The sequence below is a fragment of the Abramis brama genome, assembly GCF_963993115.1.
Source record: "Abramis brama genome assembly, chromosome: 16".
NCBI classification, from domain to species: Eukaryota; Metazoa; Chordata; class Actinopteri; order Cypriniformes; family Leuciscidae; genus Abramis; species Abramis brama.
This window is the reverse complement of record NC_139978.1, coordinates 13,620,724-13,647,719: the sequence shown is the minus strand read 5'-3', so window position 1 is coordinate 13,647,719 and position 26,996 is coordinate 13,620,724. Positions and strand designations below refer to the sequence as shown.

The 26,996-nt window shown below is 38.2% G+C and overlaps 1 protein-coding gene across 1 annotated transcript in view; it reads right to left on the bottom strand.

Annotated features, from left to right (window-relative positions):
* Positions 1 to 1,567: 1,567 nt before the first annotated feature.
* LOC311065896 (protein bicaudal D homolog 2) overlaps positions 1,568 to 26,996 on the bottom strand; it is a 37,338-nt gene continuing 11,909 nt past the window's right edge. The window contains exons 3-10 of the mRNA XM_084086742.1: positions 26,094 to 26,306; positions 24,349 to 24,501; positions 17,752 to 18,201; positions 8,818 to 9,678; positions 7,796 to 7,975; positions 6,581 to 6,732; positions 4,155 to 4,488; positions 1,568 to 2,785 (exon numbers count right to left, since the gene is read on the bottom strand). Coding sequence (XP_083942868.1) covers positions 2,780 to 2,785; positions 4,155 to 4,488; positions 6,581 to 6,732; positions 7,796 to 7,975; positions 8,818 to 9,678; positions 17,752 to 18,201; positions 24,349 to 24,501; positions 26,094 to 26,306 — 2,349 coding nt within the window. The 3' untranslated portion in view covers positions 1,568 to 2,779. The remainder of the gene's footprint in view (positions 2,786 to 4,154; positions 4,489 to 6,580; positions 6,733 to 7,795; positions 7,976 to 8,817; positions 9,679 to 17,751; positions 18,202 to 24,348; positions 24,502 to 26,093; positions 26,307 to 26,996) is intronic.

Below are 26,996 nucleotides of genomic sequence, written 5' to 3'. Positions count from 1 at the left end.
GAAGCCTAGAACTGGGTTTCCCACAGTAATGGGCAAAGGCCAGTCTCTTTCCCTGAAATTTCCTCATGGGAAGCTCCACACATAGACGTCATCTTTTACATCTTCCTCGATTCTGCTGTTTATCTTCCCTATAGGCTCAATATTTTAAGGTGTTTCATTGATGTGCAGCAGTTTTTGTTGGTTAGTCGCTTTAGAAGGACTAGCAGGTTTAGTCCTTGCTAAAGAAGATAAGCTAGCCTGCACTATAATTCTTCGCAGTATGACAATCAGTATAGTTGGGGAGGAGCACCAACCATGAAAATTGGCATCTTATTTAGGCTATCAGCTGCCCAGCAGATGCCTTATGACTCCCCGCAGTGGCTAAAACATAAGTTAGACATAATAAACAACCCCTGGCAGAATCCCACTTAGGCTACATTATTTGGCCTCAGTCAGAGCTAAAACTTGCATAGCAGCTGACATACAGCAATTGACACAACTGAAATTACATCTATATTTATATCATAAAATAAATTAAGTGGCTTTCTTCTAACTTTCCATTACTCCAACCTGCAGAGACCCACACTTGGCTCATGCTGGCTAATCTATGTAGTGAGTGAATATCTGGTTGCACTTACCATCATCAACCACTAGATGTCGAATTGGTGTACTGGAAAAGAGACACACAGAGGGCATCAACTGATAATATAAATTCTTTTTAGTATATATTTATTTTTGTGACAAAGTAGAAGTAGCTACTGATCAATAAAAGGGGTGATTGAACCTTTGGGGAAGACCGCAAACCTTATTGTGTTTTCCTATTGCCTTTGCTCATCATAGCTACAACACGTTTATGGCAAGCCGTTTTAACATTTAATCCTTAAAACCTACTAGTATCTATTTTCTAGACACTACTATCTATTCCATTAAGTACTAGTACTTATTTATTAGCTACTAAGGCTTATTCTTTAGGTACTACTGCCTATTCTTTAGATACTAGTACATTTTTAAAAGATACTAGTAGGCCTAGTTATTCATTAGATACTAGTTCTTATTTTTTTAGATACTGGTACTCATTCATTAGACACTACTACTAAATTAATTTTTAAATTCTACATTAGCTTAGGTTTAGATTTAAATTCTAAATTTTTAACTTTTAAATTCTAAATTCATAAGCACATGAATGTACAGAATGAAAAGTATGGTAGAAAAATGGGAATATTTTCCATTAATATTTAAATTAAAGTCACAAGTCAGCCTTACCACCAACTTGTGATTATCATTAACTAAAAAAACCCTCTTTACTTCAAATAAATTAAACATTAACTGAATTAAAATTAAACACAAAAATTGTACTTTATTTCAGCTAGGCAAAATATCACATTTTTAAGTTGAAATACAATGTAAAATAAATTATCCTAAAATAACACCAACCTGCAGTGTGATAAAAAAACAAAAAAAAACAGCATTTATATAATTGTAAAGAAATTTTTAAAAACCATTTCAGACGAAGTGTGTCATCCCACTGCAGGACACGGCTTGACATGTTAACTCATCCTCAATAAGACAAACAAAAAACAAATACATGAACATTGAAAACAACTTTATTTTTTCACTACATTTTTTTTTCTTCACAAACAAGACCTGATTTTTCATGATAATTACTATTCTATAGGGTGGAACAATAAAATATAAAAGAAAATTAAGTTAAAAAATAAACAACAATAAAAATACAACAGGAAGCATTTTTGAAATATAGAAACATGAACGACTGAAAACAAGATGAAAGTGTTGACAGGCAAGTCGACACATCTTACATACACACATGTCCGGTTCTGACAAGAACAGTAAAATATCGGTTGCGAAGGCCTAGTTTTTAACAAAACAGACCTATTGAAGGGAATGTAACATGCATGTAATCTGCACATGCATGCGCAAATGTCCATAATTAGTCTTAAAAAAACAAAAACCCTTACCATCAATTCAATAAACAAAATATTAAATCAATTATCTACAAATCTTCACTCAAATATTAAGGCACTATTTTAAATCCTATTACAGTTTTCCCCGTCAATGCGTTCAATGTTGACATGAACAACTGTCACAGCAGTTTTCCACTATCATACTAAATGAAAATAAATCGCATGTCTTAACAGTGCTGTTGGTTAACCCCTTGTTGTAGGTAGGATAAACTGGCAGTTTGTTAAGTGGATTATTTTGCATGAGCTAATTAGCAGCAAAAGTCTTTGTACCTCTGCATAGTTGATTTTTCTGCTTACTGGTTATACTGTATGCATTATTTAAAGGCCAATGCAAGTCAAGAACCATTGAGTAGTAGCACAACTGGTCAGTTATACCAGAGGAATGTCTTCATTGATACCTAAAAATTCAGTTTTTTAATGGCTAAAACCAAAACAAGGTGTGCTTATCTATGGCTAGCATAATAAAAGGTCAGTCACAGCCAGTTAGACTTCAAATAATACTAATCTCCAAGAGTTTTTGGTTTGGTACATAAGTTCATGAATAAGGAAAAATCGTGAGATGACGCAAGGTGTTCAGCTTTCAGTGTCTTAAAGCTGAACGACTTGATCCAAACAAACAAAAACAAGACGAGCACATGGAAAACAGGCGAGAGAGAGAGGGTGGGAGAGGCACGAGAGACATGATGAGAGATCCAATGAGGTGAGGTCTGATGAGGAGGAGGATGCTGGGACAGGTCTGCAGGGTGAGGGTGTTCATGAACTGGGCATGAACATGGTCCATGTACACTGGAGCACAGAGGGAGGACACAAGGAGGCTTTCATTTCTGCAAAGACAGAGTGACAAAGCAAGTCAAACGGGTTTGTTCACACAAATGCCAAAAGCTGAAACAGCACAACCATTTTCAATATTGATAAATGTTTCTTGAGCACCAAATCCGCATATTAGAATGATTTTTGAAGGATCATGTGACACTTAAAACTGGTGTAATGGCTTCTGAAAATTCAGTTTTGCCATCTCAGGAATAAATTACATTTTTAAATAAATTCAAACAGAAAACAGTTCTTCTACAGTAAATTATAATTTTTCACAATATTGCCGTTTAATTGTATTTTTGATCAAATAAAATATGCTTTCGTGAGCATAAGAGACTTCAAAAACATGTATTGAATTTCACTAACGGTACGTGATGCAGAGAATCTATGACAGACGAGACAAGAAAGATGATTGTAAATGTTCATGCGTTTTCACTCGTTAATGAAAGCTTTGATGAAATGCACAACTGTTGTCAGAAGTATCAACATCATTCTGAAGATCTCTATGCATGTTTTTGTAATCGTCTTATCTGAGTTAGTTGTAAAACTGTGTTCCTTATGTGAACAATGGAGCAGTTAAGTGGCTCTGTACTTCGTCTGGCGTGTGTAAGTGTGTGTTGACCCGTTTGCTGCATCAACACCTCTTTGCTGTTTTCGGATTGGATGTTGTTGCCTCTTAATCTCACGACTCGGGTTGGAGATGATTTCCTCAACAAATTCCTGACATGAGTTTGAATGGCTCGCTAACCTAGAGGATGTTTCGGTCCTACAGGGGAATGATGATTTCCGGTGTTTATCTGATGGACTGCTGGGAGATGCTACACTTGAGGTTGCCCGAGGGAGAAATTTGGATTGCGTTGTAGATGCCGTATTAGAACAAGCAAAGCGACTCAAAGTAGTTCCCTCAGCAGATCGGGATTTAGAGACGTTAGACTGCTTTTTGAGAAACGCACGTTCTGCATTGAACTTTTTAGAAAGTTTAAGATCATTTTCCTCCATCGTAACCTTACGTCTTTTCTCTGATCCGTCAGTTCTACCTAATCGTGTGGCAAGAGCTTCGACTGAATGTGAGCCGGTTTTGGTCACAGGTAAAGACGTGCGACGTGCTTTAATAAACGTGTTACTGCGAAACGGTGCTGACACTTTCAGGCTGTTTGCCTGTGCCTCATTAACTTTGGGTTGTCGTGACTGAATAGCGAAGGGTCCCAACCCTCCAGTAGAGTCATCTAAGGAGCGAGACGAACTTGACCCGTAACTCCGAACGAAAGTAGTGTCGCGCACAAGACCGACAGATGCTAAACTCTGCGTGGACGTAGAGGACTCGGGTTGGCTTGAGGCGGAAAAAGACGAGCACGAGGAAGAAGACGAGGGCACTCTTACGGGGCTGCTGTGAAGGCTGCGAGAGAACACCCTCAAGTGGCTGCTCATGTTCTGCGGGCCAGTAGAAACCAGCACCGGACTGGAGCGTGGACTGCTTCTCATGGGGCTCCGCGGTGCTCGGCCTGATTTGGTCAGATGCTTGGTCCGGGAATAGCGTGGGCTCCCACCGTTACTGAGAGGGGACAGAGGGGTCTCCAAGTCCTCCAGCCGCTGGGTCAATGCCAGTTTCTGCTGAATGGCCATGCGGAGGAGAGAGTTGAGCGTCTTTTTCTCATCCTCAGCGGCGGCGAGCTGTCTCTGCATCTCATCTAACTGAGTTACGTACTGGTCACATCTGTGAAAACGGGGAGATAATAAGAATACAGGAAAAGGGGAATGGAGATGCATATAGAATGAAATAACAAAAGAATAAAAGGGATTACACTTTGCATAAACATCCCTAAAAACTATTTTAGTTTTTATTAAAAACTGATGCAAGAATGTCTGGAATAGTGTTGTCTGTCTGTCCTCATGAGAGCGCTACACACACACACACATACACAACAGAGCATAAGCCTTTGGTGCCTAAAAAATAAAATGCTTCAGAATAACAATAAATCAGCAAATAGTTAATAACCTTGATAATTATGCTTGCGTCACTATTACTATTGCTCATACTTTAGTTTAGAACAAATCCTTAATCCAATCCAAAAGTATATAACTTTGGCCTGTAACTTGTTAGGGACTAACTGTGTTAGACATGACAGAAAAACTGTGTTCTGTTAAGGAGAGACTTGTGCAAACTTACAATTTTAGTCTGGCGGTGGAAAAAGTCACATAGATTTACACTGAAAATATCAAAGGATCAAAACAGAAAGTTACAAAAGAGAGCTCCTTTGACTTGGGACTGTAACCAACCATCTAGTAACTAGATGTATTTTTAAAGGTGCTGTATGTAATTTTTTTGACTGCACTAAAGCATAAAAATACCATAATATGTTTGCAGATAATTAGGAAATATGATAAGTTCACATACGCGTTTCTTCGAAAAACAACTCTACAGCCAGTTATTCCACTTCAAAATTTGTGTTCCGTGTCAGAAAGTCAGTTTTTGTTTTGGTCTGTGTGATCCCGCCCACTGCCAATTTACCCAATTAGTATTTCGACACCCCTAGGTTGCCAGTTAACGGAAAACAAAGCTTATTACAGCAATGGAAGCCAGCAAACGAACTGGGTCAGAGAACACATATTCTACCCAACCTAAAAAGCCTCAGCATCCATCAGTCCAGAGACATTAAACATGGATAAATACTCATTAACTTACAGCGTAAGGCTTGTCGCCTTCCATTGTCAATTTCGCTCGTTCCTGTTGTGTGTCCTCAATTTGGCAACCCGCGTGAGTGTTGAGTCTGAGGAGGAGGGGGCGGGGGAAACAACTCTCTCCAATACTTTTGGACTGCAGTACCCATTTCAACCGCTAGCTGTCAATCTTACATACTGCACCTTTAAAACTGCTGATGCCGATATTTTAGAAATGAGAGCGGCCGATGGCCAGTCAATATAAACAACCATTCAAAAGATTGGGGTTGTAATAAAAAAAATAAAAAAAAGATTTAAGAAATTAGTAGGTATTCAGGAAGGATGCAAAGTAAAGACATTTATAATGTTGAAAATAATTTCTAGTTTAGACTTTATATTGGCATCGGCCATCAAAAAACAATATTGGTTGACCACTAGCCTACATATGAGTTTGTATAAATGTTCTTAGAGGTCTAGATTTTTCCTTTTACAGTCACATGACACGTTATCCCAGCTTCCACTACTCACTGTTCCCTTGACACTTGATCTATGACTTGAGCTCAAAGCGAGCTGCCCTGTCTGCACACGGGATCAGAGAGCTGCACGTTAATCAGCATGTGAGAGGAACTCGTGGGAGAACAGGCCTTGAGATTATAATCTTATTAGTGTGCTTTTAAAACAGGGTCATGACTGTCTAATCTCTATGACTATATCCCAAAGACCTCTCATAAGTCTTTCAAAAAATGTAAACAAACACTGTCTGCAGTCTATCACCATGATGCAGGTTGTACTATGACTATAAAGTCTCTACAAATCCTTATATCACCTCAGCTGATGATTCTGATTTCTTAGCTAGCCCAAGACAATCCATGAAGATGATTAGATATGAAAGTCAAAACTACTAAAACTAAAATTGATTAGTTTGTTTTCTGAATTGACAAGGGAAACCTGGAATTTCAATTGGGAGAATCAACTTCTCCCATGAACTCATCTGCATTCTTTCCATAAATCAAACCATTGTACAAACAACCAGTTTTACACTAGAACCCTAATAGACAGGAGCTATGTGCTGCACGAATGATGACCTAAGAAACTTCCTTGGCCTGCGAGTACACAAAACACTTTGTGCATGTGTAATCCCATCATACCTGCTTGCGAACATGACCCGTAGGGAGGAGAAGGTGGCTGCATCCTCCTTCAAAGCCTTCAGTTCATTTCTCAGCTTCATCATCGTCTCAGACACCATGCTTTTCTCTGTCTCGTACTTTGTCTTCAGGTTGGTCAAAGCCAATTCGGCCGTCTGGGGAAAAAAAATTACTAAATCGGTCATCACATCAAAATATCAAAACCATGTGCTTCAGTTTAGAAACATACTCTAAACTGCACAGAGTAAAGGACATTACAAAACTGTTATAGTAGTGATAGATTGATATATTGGCCAGGCCAAGTAGTTTACCAATATATGACTATTTCAAGAGTTGTGTCTGCTCTGAAATCTACAGACAAACTTGTCAATGATAATATACATTTATAAATATTTTAAGTAAGTGTTTACTGCACTGTACAGGATTAGAACTGAAAAGTAGGGCTTTTCACATACCGGTATGTAAAGGTTTTAACATATGTAAGAATTTTCACGTATTAATCGCTTTTTTATTGTGTGAACAAACTTGTACAGAAACTTAGAAAACAAGACCTTCCCTGAATTCCTACGTTCTCTATGAAAGCCTGTAGACTGATTTTTATGTGAAGGACTCGGGACATTTTTGCCTTCCTGAAAATCAACGTTTACACACGCTAAACTGTTGTTTACTCACTCTTCCTCTGTTCAAAGACACATTAAATGAATTCTTATACAATTACCTCATCTGTAAACTGCAGAGCTGCTGCAAACATATCCACATCGCTATGACCAGATGCTTTCTAAACTGCTGCTTTCACGCCACTGTCATTTTTGTTGTTTATTTTGTTATTGAGAGGAAAGCACGCAGCACACATACTCATCTAAACGTCGCTCTCAGCAGTGTGGGCGGCGTCGGGGCGTTTGTTAAAAGTATATCGCTGCAAAGGTTTTTCAACTCCTTTTTACCTCTAAGCGAAAAAGAATAAAAAATAACTACGCTGTGAGTAAATCAGGTCCTTGAATCACGCTCAGTCTCTTGTACGTTACATATGCATAAGTAATAATTTGCTTGCTTCCTTCACTTAACGGCCACCGGTGTCACAAATAACAAGTGTTTCTGAATACTACATATGGCCCCTTTAAATAAATATTTGGGTAAAGTTTTTTTTTATTAGAACTTTGAAACACATTTTTACTATTTAGTATGCATTTAATTATCTTACATATCTAACATCTGTACCTGTTTGTTGGCTTTTAGGACAGTTCTGAGAGTGGCTATCTGCTCTCTCTTTGTGCTCAGCAGGGACTTCAGTTTTAACACTTCCTCAAGCAATGCCTCTGTGTCACGGTCTGAATCAGTGCTTTCTGCAGCTGCTGGAGAGGACAACAGGTTGCGCTGCCTGCACAGGTCCACCGCTACCTGAAAATTTTGCAAAAGCAAGTAATTCAATAAATGAAATGTATTTATACAAGATATTTAAACACAGCGATACTGACCGAAGTACTGAAAAAACATGACACAATATAAAATGCAAGACATACTGTACATAAAATAAAATAAATCATAAACAATGTAAAACACGCATTAAAAATAAAAATAAAAGAATAAAAAAAAGCATGTATCTAGATATTAATATTATAGTTATTTCAACACTGTTTTGTTTACTTAAGTTGATTGAAAGCAAAAAAAAAAAAAGATTCAGGCAGGCATCCTAATGCAGTTTTGGCAGATCGGTTCATATTCCATGCCTTACCTCCCCCCAAAAAAGCAGCTTAAAGGCTTACTATAAAATAATAGTCCACCCAAAATTCTGTCATCATTTACTCACCCTCATGTTCAAACCTCTACGAGTTATTTCCTTTTGTGTAACACACATATATATGTGTGTGTGTGTGTTTATATATATATATTTATATATATCTCAAGTGTCCATACAATGAAAGTCAATGGCAACTAAAACCGATTGGACACCAACATTCTTTAATATCTTCTTTTGTGTTCCACAAAAGAAAGAAAGTGATACAAGATTAGAATGACATAAGAAAATTATGACAGAATTCTCCTTTATGGGTGAACTAACACATTAAAATGACATGTTCCTTTGATGAGCTATAATATTGCAGGGCTATTTACTCATTTTTATTTTTTTTACATTTTTAACTGACTGTATTTAAGGGTCTTCTAGAACATGAATAAAAATTGTAGTGTACACTTCCTTTAATTATTTATTTATTATTCTACTATAAAGAGCTAAGACATACCTGTAAATGTTTAATCTGGCAGCGTATGACAGCTACCAGATTGCGCACATTGGTCGGGTCCCTGAAGTCTAATGTAGGAGACCCTGGACAACTTCCGCAGTTAGATGACGTTTCTCCGCTTCCTCCGCTGCCCAAGTCCGACACTTCACCCGACCGCCTGTGCCTGCGGAAGGATCCGCGATAGTGGTGGGGCTGTGAATGGTTGTGCGTTCTCCCTGCTTGGGCTCCTTCGCGATAGTAATCCAGTGTAACGCGACTAGGCGTGAGGTTATTACAAACACACACATGATGGTAAAGGTTAGCCAGCTCCTCAGAGAAGGCTAGAAGCTCCTCCTGCGCAACACTGAGGTGGCCTTCAGAGTCAGTGGCGACCTGTCGCGTAGCGCCGATTTCACGCTCCAATTGTCCTATTCGCTCCTGGTCCTGACGGCTAGCAGTGATACACTGTCGAATTTTATCAGCGAGTTCTTGAGCCTCACCCCTCCAGCGTTCTTTCTCCTGCTTGCAGCGCCCCTCCAGGGCCTTGGAGCGTTCGCCGGCCTCTTTCAGCTCCTTGCGCAGATGTGCAAGCTCCTCGTTTGCCGCTTGCATACGGCACTCTAGTACTTCTGTGCTTTTTGCGTCCACTTCGTAATAGTTGATGCCATTATCACCCTCTTGGTTTTGAAGGGATCTGGGAGACTGGCTCATTCCATTCCCTTGTTCACAAGTCCTTTTTGAGACTGTACTCTGAAGGGTCTCCAAACATTGGGTCAGCTGATCCATCTTCATCTGTTGCTCACTGAGAGTATCTTTAGACTGGACTAACTGCTGCTGAAGGTCATGCACAGTGCTGCTCAGTGTGGCTTTCTCTCTCTCCACCTGGACATGGGTACACAATATGGCTCTCAGCAAAAGTATTGTCACAACACAAGGTTTATTCCAGTTGACTAACTCAATCCTAATGTTTTGGATAGAAAACAACACTCGAGAGAAATTATACATAGACTAGAACTAAAAACTCTTTAAAGGAAGGACCACTTTAGACTGATTTAAGTTAACTAAAGGGCTTGAAATTTAATCCACAATTCTCTTAGGTTTGACTAAAGCCCGAATGTGCCATCTCAGTAATCATCATGGACAATGTCAATAAAGATTACAGCGACTTTTACCTGCAGTAAAAAGGTCTGGAAAAATAACCTCAGGTAAAGTCACTTCCATGATTTTTCAAGTATGGAAGTGCTTGAAAAAGCATTCAGTAACGTTCTAGGCGGTGGGACAAGTCTGTGGCAAAACTCAAGCCTTTTCCACATACCATTCAGATAAAGAAGGTCGAAAGCACTTGTCAGAGGCACAAAACTTATTTTAGCTTTAGGGCCTATTACCAACAGAATTCAATCAGAATTTAATTAACTGTTCGACCGGACCAAACTGTTATATGTTATATATATATATATATATATAGATTATATGGCTGGGACGATACACCTATCTCCCGATTCTATACTATCACGATACTTGGGTGCCGATACAATATGTATTGCGATTTTTTTTTAAGAATTGCGATTCGATATAGCAATATATTGCAATTTTTTTTATCACTAGACCATCGGGAAAAGTTAAATCATACACTTATACAGACTATACATGATGTATAAGATGAGACGTCCTGTGGTAAAATTACATTACTCCATCTACCCTTGTAAAACTAATCCCATCCGAATAGGGCTTAAATGTCATTAATTATGAAAATCACAAAGTATCCTTTGCCAATCCCATTTCTTATCTCCACTCCATTCATGTCTCCTATCAGATAAAGGCAGTAAAGTCAAAAATGTAGGCCTACCTTAATAAATAACTAAAAATTAATAATGAAAATCCATTATCAATTATACATTTTATAAATAAATTAAAAAAGAAAAAGAAAAAAACTTGGCTATCTGCTAGAAAAGGTAAAAGCGGGGTGGGTGGAAGACACTGTTACTTAGTAAAACTGACTTGATGGTACATCATGAGCAGGAAGTGGTATGAAAAAGGAAGCAGTCATCTGTCAGATGAGGGTATTATGCATGAAACAGCCGAGTTAAAAATAAAAAGCCACAACATTTTAAACAGGTGTTTACATCATGGGGTTTGAATGTTTTAAACTTTAGTCTGAGGTTAGATCTGAAGAGATGGACATCAGCCAATATGAACCTGGTTACTCTGATTTCACTTGCTCCCCTGATTTATAAACATGATCAGGAGTAATGAAACCCATACCATATTGCTAGAGCATCATTTCAATAACTTTTGTGTTTTAAATTAAAATATCTTGTTATTGAAATATCTATAATATAATATAATATAATATAATATAATATAATATAATGGTTGCCCTCGACTGAGACGGCAGAAAGCACATCCTGTTTTTTTTTTTCTTTATTTTACAAAGGCCACTGTTTTCTTGTTATATTGAGTTTACACAAATAAAATGATGCATCTCTCTTATCTATATGACCAAAAACGAGTTTCCACTGTTACCAGAAAAAAATGCAAGTGATCGTGCTGGCGCCTCCATGTCATGTCCATGTAATACTTCAGCTTCCACAATTCACACAAACACTTGGATATCTGCCTAATAATAGCACACATTTATCTAGGTTAACATTAGAGTAAGCTCAAGAGTAAGAGTCAGGTTACTTGCATGTTTCAAATTATAAGCCACATTTGAGGTTGATGAATGATAGACGAACGTTTTGATTTCCTGCCCGACATACTGTAATTACCACAAAGACCAGCTGGTAACGACCTGTCCCTCAAGGACTGCATGACTTTGTCACGAGGTTGTTGTTTTTTTGCGATTACCAACAAATACAATTTTTGGTAGACTAAGTCTCTTCTAGTCGACTAATGATTAGTCGAATATTAGGGGGCAGCCCTAAATAATATAATATAACATACAACAGTTCTTTCTGGTTCTTGAATCTGATTGGCTAAGAGCCATTTCAAGCCGTGTGATATTCACACAGTAGAACTTGAACAGTTTCACCGTTTGTATCACTCAGCTTTCAGTCGAGCAAATCCACCATATTTTTTAAAAATACTACTGTTGTTGTGTCACGAAATGTAGTTTTAAGAGGTTTTTTTTTTAGGCGAGAATAGGGTTGGGTATCGTTTGGGTTTTTTTCGATACCGGTGCCAAATCGATACTTTTAAAGCGGTACCGGTGCGTAATCGGTGCCTGAACTGATACTTTTTTTTAAAAAGAGCTTCAAAATGATGGTGAATGATATTAAAAAACGTTTTGTTTTTTTTTATTGAAAAAAATAAAAATAAAAAATTCTTAAAATTGAATATATTAAAATTTTAAAGTATATACAAATTTACATCATAAATTCACAATAAAACCTAAGCCACCTAACCCAACTACAATAATTTAACAATAAAAAACACTACAGTACTAATAACAGCAAAGTCTGTATTCTTGGTATGCTACAAACCAGCTTTAAATTTCAGCAATCCTCTGCACATTTTTTTTGCCTTCTCTGGCAAAATACGACACCTCTCCTGACTTACTGCATGTCGTGCACAAGGTGAGCGTTATTTTAGAACGCATCACCTTAAATGCTGTGACGCGAAACCCCTCGTGGAAGAACGCCATCATGTTTACAACTGTGACAATGAGCTCTTATCAGGATCAACTGAATGCTGGATTTCAAAAGTTAGTTTGCGGCTCTATTGTTGCAGTAAACTTGCACAACGTTCTTGAATGAATAATTTATTAGATGTATATGCCGGTCTGTTATTGTAGGGACGTCGACATCACATTTTCACACTAAACATGACACAGAACAAAAACTATGATTGGTTGCGTTTAGGGTTGGGTACCGAAATTATTGCCGCTTCCATAGCCATCAGTGTGTATTTTACAAACTATAAAAGTTGTTTTGCTAATAATTATGTGTATTTGAATGTCTGAAACCTAAAATAAACCTTGTGTGGCTGAAAACCTAGAATAGTTGTGATAGGCTAAATAACAGCGCTGAGCGCGACTGGTCTCTGCAGCGCCAGCCAACGCACGAATGCAGATTTGAATTTAGAAGTTGATGATCACGCAACCTGAACGTTCTAATGACACCGGTGTGAACGATCGTACGCGTCAAAGGGTTAACTAGCGATCACATGCGGTGATGATGCTTGCGTCCGTTTCGGAGAACCAGAGGGCAAAATCTGCGTTTTGATTCGGTCCGGTTACATACCGGTTACTTAGGTATCGGTTCCATATCGGTACCGTGTTTCGGTACTCAACCCTAGGTGAGAATGTAGTTATTTTTAGACCTCAAATATGTGACTCTTATATAATCATAGTGCCTATTTTACAATCCGTTTAGAGTCTTTCACAGATGCAAGCTCCAGGCCATCAGGGGCAGCTCAGCGCTCATGTACCCGCAGAGAACACATAGTCTTGGACAGTCCTTCGGGAATTTGCAGCTGGCTCTTACAGTGGTTAAACATGAGATTTCATTTATTTGGGGTATATCAAATGAGAAATCTTTGGTCTTACTAATCTAATACTTGTTCCAAAGCAAATCGATTTTCATAACTATATTTAGGCTATATTTATTTTCACTTAAATCCTGTACTAGAGCACTGCTTTTGTATGTTTGACTGAATTGTCTGCCTGTTTATTTCAAGCGTGCCGCACAAGCCCTGAAAAGTGAAGCCAAAACGTCCCGATCGCCCCCCGGTGACTGGTCCTAGTATAGATCATAAGCCCCGCCTCCCCGTGTTATTCAACGGGACGCGAGACCAACTAAACAATTAAATTACACTTCAAATATCTTTTTTCCAAAGGTGGTTTCTTTCATTTGCTGTCGTTTTTATCACGCTGATGTAAAAGTGCATTCTGCGAGAGTGAAGGCGGGGCATTGATTTCGCGGCTTTACTTCCTGCTCACTACTGTGCAGGTCTGGTCCAGAGATCGCTACTGCGCAGACTCAAGTTCCAAGATGTCAGCGCCATATCGGGACACTGGTGGCTTCAGTTCTCACCAATGGAAGAGAGCGAAGGGGCGCTGTCCATCTTTTTTTAGTCTATGGCTTATTTCCTATCGTCTTTTATAATGGTGATTGTTGTTAATTTAAATATTGTTGTATAAATAAATAAATATTTTATATAAAATGTATAAATATTTTATATAAATAATATTCCGTATTTGGTATTGAGAAAGAATCGTGATTGGACTTCAGTGAAAGTTACATTATTACGCCTTTAGATGGCGGCAAAGAATGAGTTTGTACGAATGAGTCAGAACAAGGAAGTTGTTTTAGCGCTATCTGTCATGGGAATGACAATAACAAACAAATCGCTTTCCAGGATATTCAAACTGATTTTTTGGAAATAATATTATGGACTCTGACCTGAATGAATGCTATATCAGAAGCAGGTAATACACTCATTTAGTCGATCTCTCTCTCATAATAGAATTAGTTCAGAATAAAGAATTCGTTTTTTTAGAATTAGTAACGGAGGCTTTGGCTCAACTGTCAACATATGATTTAAATCCATGATATTCCGTTGTTGTTATTTATTTACTCCCTTGAGCCGTTTAACTGTGGTATAAACGCAATATCACACTTGTAGCGGTGCGATATGGCTATACATCAGCACGCTGTGATTACTTAGTTTGCCCTCGTGGCTATGGCCGAATCACAGCCGTGCTGATATACAGTGAGGAAAATAAGTATTTGAACACCCTGCTATTTTGCAAGTTCTCCCACTTGGAAATCATGGAGGGGTCTGAAATTGTCATCGTAGGTGCATGTCCACTGTGAGAGACATAATCTAAAAAAAAAATTCCAGAAATCACAATATATGATTTTTTTAACTATTTATTTGTATGATACAGCTGCAAATAAGTATTTGAACACCTGTCTATCAGCTAGAATTCTGACCCTCAAAGACCTGTTAGTCTGCCTTTAAAATGTCCACCTCCACTCCATTTATTATCCTAAATTAGATGCACCTGTTTGAGGTCGTTAGCTGCATAAAGACACCTGTCCACCCCATACAATCAGTAAGAATCCAACTACTAACATGGCCAAGACCAAAGAGCTGTCCAAAGACACTAGAGACAAAATTGTACACCTCCACAAGGCTGGAAAGGGCTACGGGGAAATTGCCAAGCAGCTTGGTGAAAAAAGGTCCACTGTTGGAGCAATCATTGGAAAATGGAAGAAGCTAAACATGACTGTCAATCTCCCTCGGACTGGGGCTCCATGCAAGATCTCACCTCGTGGGGTCTCAATGATCCTAAGAAAGGTGAGAAATCAGCCCAGAACTACACAGGAGGAGCTGGTCAATGACCTGAAAAGAGCTGGACCACCGTTTCCAAGGTTACTGTTGGTAATACACTAAGACGTCATGGTTTGAAATCATGCATGGCACGGAAGGTTCCCCTGCTTAAACCAGCACATGTCAAGGCCCGTCTTAAGTTTGCCAATGACCATTTGGATGATCCAGAGGAGTCATGGGAGAAAGTCATGTGGTCAGATGAGACAAAAATAGAACTTTTTGGTCATAATTACACTAAACGTGTTTGGAGGAAGAAGAATGATGAGTACCATCCCAAGAACACCATCCCTACTGTGAAGCATGGGGGTGGTAGCTAGGCATGTGCCGGTATCAAATTTTCATGCTGCGATTAATTGATTGAGCTTTTATCACGGTATACGGTATTATCACGATATTTTATATAATATAGGGGGGGGGGGGGGGGGGGGGGGGGGGGGGGGGGGGGATGTAGAAAAAAACAACTTGCATCACAATAGGTGTAATTGTGATTGTCAAAACATTTGGTAACTAAACTGAATTTTACACAATTTTCACGATTTAAATTTTTGGGATTTGATTTCAATCTTGATTCAATATTGACTCATTTGGATAAATATTAGGTAGGCTACAGTAGATAGCCTACATGTTAATTGTTCTCAAGAAAAAATTATATCTCACATAATGCTGTAAACATACAGAGATCCCTGTCAGCTGGTATTATTAAAGGTTAAAAAATAACAAATTCAATTAAATATAATTTGGTTTTCATTATAATAACAATTATGACACAAGTAAAAATACAAATGTAATATAGTGCACATATTTAGCAAAATACTCTATAGCTATTTTTTCTAGTCAACTAACGTGTTGGTCATTAAATGGCTTTCCTGAGGTAAATGTAACGTTCTGTGACATAATTGTTCACCTGCAGTTTTATTGACCTCTTTCCATGGCTGAAAAACACTGATTGATCGATATTATGTATGAGGCATAAATACCTTTCGGTAAGTTGTACTGTATCTTTAAATAAAAAGTAACAGATGATCGGTTTACTTGAACTGAGGCGCTACAGCGATCGGTCACGTCACATTTACAAGCACCAAAACGGTATTTATTGTCTGAATTTCGTAATAAAATGGACAGAACCTGAGAGCTGAGAATTTTTTTCATTTCAAAAGTAACCTGCTCTGTCTAGTCTGTCGGCGTCAGTGTCCTCTTTGCTCTGCGATTTTTCTCTGCGTGAGAAAATGGATGTGTGGCGCGAGAACAAAAGTGTGAAAAGTGTAAATTGCGTGAGTCTCAAGCTGAATGCGTAGAGTTGACAGCCCTGCTTTTAGAAGGGGGATAAATCGACGGCAGTGTTCCTCCTTCCGCCATGCTTCTTCTCCATGTGAGGATTCATTACATTAGACTAGAGTGCGCACTGCGCCGCATGCACACAGTGCTTCTACATGTGGAGATTGTTTACATCAGAGTGCGCACGTGTTTCGCGCAGCATATGCAGTGTTTGTTTAAGCGGTTGATGGAAAATAAGCTGATGCGCGTTCTATAAATATAAATTCTGATCTATTATTTTTCACGGTATTTTGAAGTGCCCGTGATAACAACATCATGCATATTCATTACCGCGATTTATCGCATTACCGAATACCGGCACATGTCTAGTGGAAGCATCATGCTTTGGGGGTGTTTTTCTGCACATCGGACAGGGCGACTGCACTGTATTAAGGAGAGGATGTATTGTAAAAATGTACATGTATTGCGAGATTTTGGGGAACAACCTCCTTCCCTCAGTTAGAGCATTGTCTTCCAACATGACAATGACCCGAAGCACACAGCCAGGATAACCAAGGAGTGGCTCTGTAAGAAGCATATCAAGGTTCTGGCGTGGCCTAGCCAGTCTCCAGACCTAAACCCAATAGAGAATGTTTGGAGGGAGCTCAAACTCCGTGTTTCTCAGCGACAGCCCAGAAACCTGACTGATCTAGAGAAGATCTGTGTGGAGGAGTGGGCCAAAATTCCTCCTGCAGTTTGTGCAAACCTGGTGAAAAACTACAGGAAACGTTTGACCTCTGTAATTGCAAACAAAGGCTACTGTACCAAATATTAACATTGATTTTCTCAGGTGTTCAAATACTTATTTGCAGCTGTATCATACAAATAAATAGTTAAAAAATCATACATTGTGATTTCTGGATTTTTTTTTTTTTAGATTATGTCTCTCACAGTGGACATGCATCTACGATGACAATTTCAGACCCCTCCATGATTTCTAAGTGGGAGAACTTGCAAAATAGCAGGGTGTTCAAATACTTATTTTCCTCACTGTACATCCATATCGCACTGCTACTTGTGTAACATTGCTCATATAATAAGGTGGCTGGGTGTAGAATTTGGAATGAAGAGTCCCATTGTCCAAAAAGAAAAACATGCATTTAGTACCTAATTTGCAAAGTTAAATTTGCATGTCAGTGTATGCAAAACAAAGTCAGGAAGGAAAGAAAACACAAATACACCCACAAACAATTCTCTCAGATAGTTTAGCAAACTAAACTCCAGCAATGAACCTCTGAAAGGAAAATGCTGCCACAGCTCAAGAAATGAGGAAGGAGTAAGTAGGGTGTGAACAGGTTTCCTCACCTGCAGCAGTTGCTGCTTGAGTTTCTGGCTGTCGGACAGGTGCAGCTCACTCAGAAGGTCGGCCACCAGCCCAGGAGCCTGAGGTCTGAGGAACACATCACTGTTTCTGGGTGTGGAGCACCTGTTTCTCTCCATCCCTTTAGAGTTATTATACCCACTGTCCATCTCCTCCTCCTCCTCTCCTCCCTCTTTGTCCTTCTCTCCATCCCGGCTGTCATCCAGCTGTAGCTCTAAGTGGCCAATAGAATCGAAGGGGTTGAGGGTAAGGGCGGTAAGTTCTCGTCTCAGGCTGTTCTTCTGCTCCCTCTCCTCTTTCAGGGCCTCGAGTGCCTCATCCAGCTGGCACTCTGCAATCTCCCTCAGACGCCCGGCCTCTTCCAGCTGTGCCCTCATCAGCTCCAGCTCCTCGTCTTTATGGGTCAACTCCAACTTCACTGACTCAAACTCTACCTGTGGAAACAAATGTTAATGTTCAGTGATAATGCATATACATATTAATATTACTTGTTGAAAATATAGGTATAAGGATTTCATAGAAACTTAAATAGTTAGTTTGGATAAAAAGAAAGTTATTATTTAACCAAACCTGCCTGTTAGAGATCTGAACGTGAAGACCAGTGTCATTTACATGCTATTATAGCATTTATTAATATTTAGAATTTTTGTACTTATATTTTCTGTATTCATTTTAGTTTACGTTTAGTAATTTTGTTGTGTGCTTTTGTCATTTAAGCTTTAATCATTATTTTAAGCTTTAATTTATTTTTTATTTCAGTTTTAGCAATTTTAGTGCCTAAATGGAAATTAGAAACTTTGCCTTGACAACTAACTGAAATAAGTTTAAGTTTTTCATGTAATATTTATATTTTAGGTTTGTCAATAATAGTTTTAGTTAGCAATAGACTTGTAGTCAAGACCGCCTAAACCGAGACCAAGACACTACCAAGACCAGAGGGTATCGAGACCAAGACCAAGACAGACCAAGACAGACCGAGTCGAGACAAGACCAAGTCGAGACCAAGACCGAGATCAAGTCGAGACCGGAGGGGAAAAAAAAGAGACTAGTGTTGAAGCTAAGCAATAACTTGTATGAATTCAAGAACAGCAGCATACTAGGGTTCAGCCGCAGTTTACATTCAATACATATTAGACGGTATTACTTCAACTACACAGGCAGAACAATACATAGACAGACCATGTCATGTGTGTGACTGTGAGCTCACTGTAAATGTTTTTGCAGACTGGGTGAGATCAACTATATGTGTAGCAATTGCATGACGGCTGTTACTGCACTATTAGAGGATTGAGACTCCCTTAACTTTTGTGTACTGAGAACTGACATGACTGGTACTGACTGGTTCATCTGACAAAACATCAAACACCTCCAACACCATCTTGCTCCTCCAACAACTGTCTAAAGAATGAGAAATATGTAACCAATTGAAATTATACTTAATGTGTAGATGAAATCGTAACATCAAATTAAAAGATACACAATTATAAACTTGGATTAGGCCTAATGTTTAGTCTACACAACGGAGATATGCAGATGATATTTAAAAGACCATTTATTTAGTCTAACACCATCTTAAATACAATACTGTAATCAAACAACACACACACACACAGATATCAAAGACACAAATTCATCTAAGCAAATGCCTGCCTATCTCTGCCGATTTCGGAGTCTCCAAATTAATCCATTCTGCAACTTTTAAATACATAATAAAATGTTTAAAAACGAAATTATAGGCTTAAGTGCAGGATCCGAAAGTTGGTCGTTTTGTCGCTATGGTTGCACACACACACACACACACACACACACACACCGTTGGCAGTGCGCTCAAAATCATCTGTCAGTTGTGCAGTTACTCAAAATCTCCTGAATGAAGTTAAAACCAATCATGTCACTGATATGTGTTTTTTTAAACCAAGTGATCAAAGTGCTCGTTGGCGCTGCGATCAGTGTCGCGGATAAAGTGTTTTCTCGTATATTGGGCGCAAACGCCGCACTGTCTTTACACTTCAATCCGTTCCGTTGTGGATAATAATGTTGCATTATCGAACGTTGTGTCGTCGTGGATATTGTAGTATTGTATTGCTAAATCCCCCGACCACTATGTCGGTCTGAGACAGCGAGACCTAGACAAGACCGAGAGGTCCGAGACCAAGACAAGACCAAGACCAAGACCAAGACCAAGGTTACTAGAAGTCATACACTAACTTCCGCTTGTCTACTTCCCATGTAGCTCCCTGCCCTTACTTGTTAGGCTGGATTAGCCTGCCTTTACGGATCTCATGTCATATAACAAATATTACAAACTTTGATGACAAATTACAATAAATAAATTATTTTACTAGGGAAAAACAGGAAGCCAGCTCTGTATCCTCTTCGTGACATCATAGTCACTGTTGGGCTATTAGGACACTGGATTTGCTCCTGATTGTGACTTTCACATTTACATTAAAATCATATAGTTTGTAAACAACAGAACTGAACAACTAGTTCAGTGCAGTGATTTTACTCTCATTCAGATACTTGCATAAAAAAATAATAATAATTTTGACCCCAGTGATATCAGGGTTTTTCCTACATTGAAAATTTTTTGGAGGCCGCCAAAACGATTTTTTGTCTCGCCAAAGCCTTGTTTGATCTGTAATTGGGTTTTGTGAGTGAAGCAGGCTACTGACGGAGTGACGGAGAGAACGATCACAGCGCCCCACCCCCGCGTGGGCACTCTCCGTCTTCAGTAGTGATGTATGTTTTGAGACCGGTCTCTCACTTTTACGTGGTCTCGGTCTTGTCACGGCCTTGACGGTCTTTGGTCTTGGTCTCGGTTTTAAAAAACACATATCAGTGACATGATTGGTTTTAACTTCATTCAGGAGATTTTGAGTAACTGCACAACTGACAGATGACTTTGAGCGCACCGCCAACGGTGTGTGTGTGTGTGTGTGTAACCATAGCGACAAAACGACCAACTTTCGGATCCTGCACTTAAGCCTATAATTTTGTTTTTAAACATTTTATTATGTATTTAAAAGTTGCAGAATGGATTCATTTGGAGACTCCGAAATCGGCAGAGATAGGCAGGCATTTGCTTAGATGAATTTGTGTCTTTGATATCTGTGTGTGTGTGTGTTGTTTGATTACAGTATTGTATTTAAGATGGTGTTAGACTAAATAAATGGTCTTTTAAATATCATCTGCATATCTCCGTTGTGTTGACTAAACATTAGGCCTAATCCAAGTTTATAATTGTGTATCTTTAATTTGATGTTACGATTTCATCTACACATTAAGTATAATTTCAATTGGTTACATATTTCTCATTCTTTAGACAGTTGTTGGAGGAGCAAGATGGTGTTGGAGGTGTTTGATGTTTTGTCAGATGAACCAGTCAGTACCAGTCATGTCAGTTCTCAGTACACAAAAGTTAAGGGAGTCTCAATCCTCTAATAGTGCAGTAACAGCCGTCATGCAATTGCTACACATATAGTTGATCTCACCCAGTCTACAAAAACATTTACAGTGAGCTCACAGTCACACACATGACATGGTCTGTCTCTGTATTGTTCTGCCTGTGTAGTTGAAGTAATACCGTCTAATATGTATTGAATGTAAACTGCGGCTGAACCCTAGTATGCTGCTGTTCTTGAATTCATACAAGTTATTGCTTAGCTTCAACACTAGTCTGTTTTTTTCCCCTCCGGTCTCGGTCTTGGTCTCGACTTGGTCTGTCTTGGTCTTGTCTTGGTCTCGATACCCACTGGTCTTGGTAGTGTCTTGGTCTCGGTTTAGGCGGTCTTGACTACAAGTCTAGTCTTCAGTTCTGTCTTTGCTCTCTCCCTCGCATCAAAAATCAACTGATCCTAAAGGTCGGAAGACCGAATCCATGTTTCACGTGGTGCATTCGGAGAATATTTTTGCTGAATTAGCGCTGGGTGTGAATTGCAGTCAAAAAAAAAGTTGCCTTATCTTCTCTTACAACTTGTGACAAGCATTCCGCACATGCAGCTGACATAACTTTAAATAAACGAAAAAAAAAAAAAAAATCTATCCAGTTTGAAGTGTTTTTAGGGGTGTGCGATATGACGATTTTTGATCATGGACGATTAAAATGTCTCCACGATCTGCTTTTGAAGAAATATCGTAGAATCGTGCATTATATCTGTTCTGGCGCCTCTGTCCCAACATAATGAACAACGTGCGACGTATATTCACATAAAATGTTAACGCAGCGGAACGGGACACTGCAGTTCATAATTTGCATGTGCTTTAATGCCTTGTCGGTTAAACATTTAATTCGCGTGCTGATGCGCTGTTCTAACGTGTGCGTTTCTCAGCGCGTACATGTGAAGCTCACATGCACTAAAAGCCTGTCTACCAGAGCCTGGATACTGGACTAAGTTATCTTTTGAGTCTTATTGTGCTTATACTGTTAAATACACACAAGGTTTACATAAACAAAGTCAGTTATGTCTAAAGTGAAAGCAAACTTGAGAAAATTGAGAGAAAATCTGCTTGTCAAATGCGTGTATATTAGACGTGTCGCGCACAACTCTTTAAAGAGACAGTAGTTATAGTAAACACGCTGCCGCTTGTCCTTAAAGGGATAGTTCACACAAACATAAAAATTATCTCATCATTTACGCGCACTAACTCCAATCCTCTATTAATTTCCTTCTAATATTTTCTAATATTTTTCTAATATTAATATTTTAAAAAATGTGGCTATCCAAACAGTAGCTGGTCCCCATTGACTTCCATAGGAGAAAAATATACTATGGTTGTCACTGGGGTACATCAACTGTTTGGTTACCCACAATCTTCCAAATAACTTTTATTTTCAACAGAAGAAAGAAACTTATTCGAGTTTAAAACAACTTGAGAGAGTAAATTATGATCATTTGAATTTTTAGGAGAACTATCCCTTTAATGTTAATAAGAGAACAAAATGCAAAGAGAAAATCACTCACTGCTCTTTATTGATAACTTTAATAGTAGCTTTAATAAGTATCAATGTATAATTTATACAGTGAAGTCTATGTTTTGTTTTATTTTCATATTTGTTCATTTAATTACTTTCTTCAATGCTACTGTTAAATACACCTACTGTAGCTGAAAACATAAAGCACTGTTTATTTGTATTTGTATATTACAATTTATATATTGTATATTGTATATTAAGTTGTGTATGTGTAATGTGTATCTTTGATCTTAATATTAAATAACAAAGAAAATAATGACAAATATTTTTATCTTAGCCCCTGTCTGCCTTTTTTATTTTAAAATGTTGTTACCTAACGCTTTGTTTTTAAAATATGGACATTAGATTGGCTGTAATGCTAAGTCACAAACTAGTAAAACCAACATAAAAAGAATCGTGATAAAATCGTGAATTGTGATTTTCCTGAAAAAAATCGTGATATGATATTTTTGCCATATCGCCCACCATCTTTCAAAACAATGAAAGCCAGTCGTGGAAAAAAAAAAATCACAGCTTTTTTTGCAAAGAGGGCAAGAAAGGATGACAGTGAGAGTGACAGGTAATATCTGTGTCTGATAATTGCATACTCTATATATAATTTGGAAGAGGTTTAAAATTGAATAATTATCAGCCACAGTCTGGAAGAAAATGATGGCCCCCCAAAAAAATAAAATAAAAAGAATGAACAACCAAATATTAACAACGAGGAACAAAAGAAACAAACATCAAGGTATAGATATAGAATAAGTTGTAATCGCTTTCTTTAACTATCTAGCCGGAAAGTGATAGTTTTTTCATGAATAAATAGGATAAGAAAAAAAAAATAAGAAAAAATAAAAATAAATCACAAACTGTTTCTTTGTATTTATTTTAAATTTAACATTTATTGTCAATATTGGGCTTGCGGATCACCACCGAAGACCAATTTTGACCCAGGAAAAACCCTGGATATCAAACTATCTCCAGACCAATTTAACATCAAATGGGTTCAATTGTTAGCATTCAGAGTCACGCTGCAGTGTCAATCCCAAAACTTTGCATATGATGAGAACTGGTGATATTAAATCACAACTTGCTGTTAAATTCTTGAGACACAACACATATTTGAGTTAATTTACAATGACTAGTCCAGTTATTAAATTCAAGTCTTGAGGACAACTCAGCTTATTTGTGTATTTACTGAGCAAATCTTTTTTTTAGTCCAATAGGGAAGGCATTCTAGCCTGTGTGTCTGAATATTTATGCGGGAAGTGAATAAAACCTTTCTCTTGTGCGTTCCCTCAGAAGGAAGGCTTTGTCAAAAATCAGCTGAGACTGAAGCACTACAACAGAAATGTTTGTACTGCAGTGACAGCAGCTGCAAGAAACTCATTCAAAGTCATAAGACATCTCTAGTGAAGCACATTCCACAAGGAGAGACTTCTGTTCAGCAAACACTAAAATAAAGGGCTTAACATTGCATGTAAAATTGCATTAGAGGATTACTATGACATATTTATGAGAAACAGCTGGCTATTCAATAAATACAGAAAACAACACAAATCATACATAAATATGAGCCTTCTCTAGATCTGCAGCAACACCTCCCACCCATTTTCTCACACACCTGGTTCTCCTTAAGCACTGAGACTTGTTTCTGCAGGGAGATGTTCTCCTCTTCCAGCTCACTGTTATCCTGAAGCTGCTGCACCTCTCGAGCCTTGTATTCCTTCATCTCCTCTCTCGTACGGGTCTTCTCCACCTCCAAACACTCGTACTCCTAGAGAGCAGAGGTAGTCAATCAGGACAGGTCCACATAATTCAGAATAGACCGAACAGAAGTAATTAGATCTGCACAGCAATTACTTGGTGTTAGCTTCATAAAATGTTGCAGCTGTAAATCCAATCAATAAAAATTCTCTCAAGGCGATGGCTTACTCAATTAAAATTTTTGTCATGATTTGCACATCCACGTTTCATTCCAAACCTTACTTTGAAAAAAAAAAAAAGTGAAGTTTAGCACAATGTCCTAGATGCACTTTTCCATACTGTAATTGAACTTAATGAAGACTGCCATTGGCATCAAACCTGGCATGACAATTTAATGCACTATAGTTGTGCAGATTGTGAGGCTATTTAGAATAAGGCAGAGTAGTATTCATATTTTTTTTATTTAAGAACTTGCCAAATTTCCTTTAGAATTTAAAAAATTCATTTTATCCTTTGAAGTGCTTAAAATGCATTTATTTTCCCCCACAAAAGTCATTATTTTTTCCACTCAAGCTCTTAAAGGAGTTCACTTTAAAATGAAAATAACCCCATGATTTACTCACCCTCAAGCCATCCTAGGTATGACTTTCTTCTTTCCGATGAATACAATTGGAGTTATATTAATAAACTCCCTGACGCTTCCGAGCTTGATATGACAGTGTTTGCCATTATCAAAAAATGGCATATTTTTCTTACAAAAACTCATCGGTTTGCTTCAGAAAGCCTTTATTATTCCACCGGAGCCGTTTGGAGTTTGTTTATGATGGATGGATGCACTTTTTTGAGCTTCAAACTGTTGGTTGCAATCCACTGCCATTATCAAGCTTGGAAGAGCCAGGATATTTTTTAATATAACTCCGATTGTATTCATCCGAAAGAAGAAAGTCATATACACCCAGGATGGCTTGAGACTGAGTAAATCATGGGGTAATTTTCATTTTAACATTTTATCAAGTGAACAACTCCTTTAAATTTTACACACACATTATATATAAATAAATATATACATTTGTGTGTATATATATATATATATATATATATATATATATATATATACACACACATTTGTGTAAATATATATTATATTATATTATATATATATATATATATATATATATAAAAAAAGGTTTCTGGCCCAGTGTCTGAAATAAATTCTTGACCAAAGCCCAAAAATGTGCAGTGCATTACTACCTTTAAATATGCATGGCATTTATTCATCTGTTACTTATAGATGTGACAAGCATATTAGTGCATTGTACATGTACAATAATTCTGTTAGTTCACTATGGACTCTCTTCACTTCAAGCTGACTTTGAAACTCAACCCGGTTTTGTGTCACATGATCAGGCCTCATGAAAACAAGGAGTCATATTTCTACTTTTACTTTGATCAGCTAGTGTGCAAGCAGAGGTTACATTAATGAGCGCCATTTCAGCTTAGAATTTTCATTTGTTTGATGCTATTACACATAAATATAGCCTCTTAGCATATGAAACCTGTTATACAGCTCATATAACAAAGTCAATAAACATTTTATTGGACGTGTGTCTATGAGGTCAGGAACAGTAAGGCACATTTTTAAACTGATGATGGTGTTTGTACCTTCTTCAGCTGGGTGGAGAGCCCGGACAGTCTCTCGTTTTCAGCCGAGGCATTGGCCAGCATGACGCGGGCCTGTTTAAGCTCCGCCTGCAGCTCATCCATGCGAATCTCCATGGCAGTCTCTTTAGTGGCCGACTCTTGCAGGAGCCTCTCTTCTCGACTTTCCCCATCTGCAGCTGCACGCTTATGGCTGCTCACAGAGTCTGCCAGAGCCTATAAACATTTACACCAATTAAATCCTCTCATCTCCATCATAGCCAAGACTCTGAATTACACTAGAAAAGTTTTTGACAGTTCCCAACAAAAGAAGAAACAAAACAATTTAGTTTATTGACTGAATGAACAAGCAACTCTGACACAATTTACAGCCCTCTGCTATTTTGCGTGAATGTCTGAAATTCTTCAAACGAGTTTTCAGAGCTGTTGAAAGTTAAGAAGTTGTTAGCCTTCAATTATTTTGAGTGATTTGTTTACTTGCCTAGCCAATAAACAACAGCAACTGTATTGAGAGCTGGCGAAGTGAAACTTTCAATTACATTCCAGCTTCACTGGCAAACAGAGGGAGTAATTACAATGGGTTTAACTCATGCTAAAGCTGCTTTTGTGCTTGGACAAACCGTAACAAACATATCCCAGACTATCTCACACTGAATTGAACTGTTACCAGATGAACCAATACTGGACAGGTTGCCTTAGCGTAGCCACACACTTTTCTCTGAACATTATAATTTGAATCATGTGAGAACATGTGGGAAAACATGCTTGTGCTGCTCTATAATTAATGATGAAAGGCAGAGTGAAGAGGGGGAAGTGAAGTGTACATGAGAGCCTGTAAGAGATATGCAGGGGAATTTATACCTCTGTACATTATGTGTAGGAGCAGAACATGCTGTTTAAAAGACA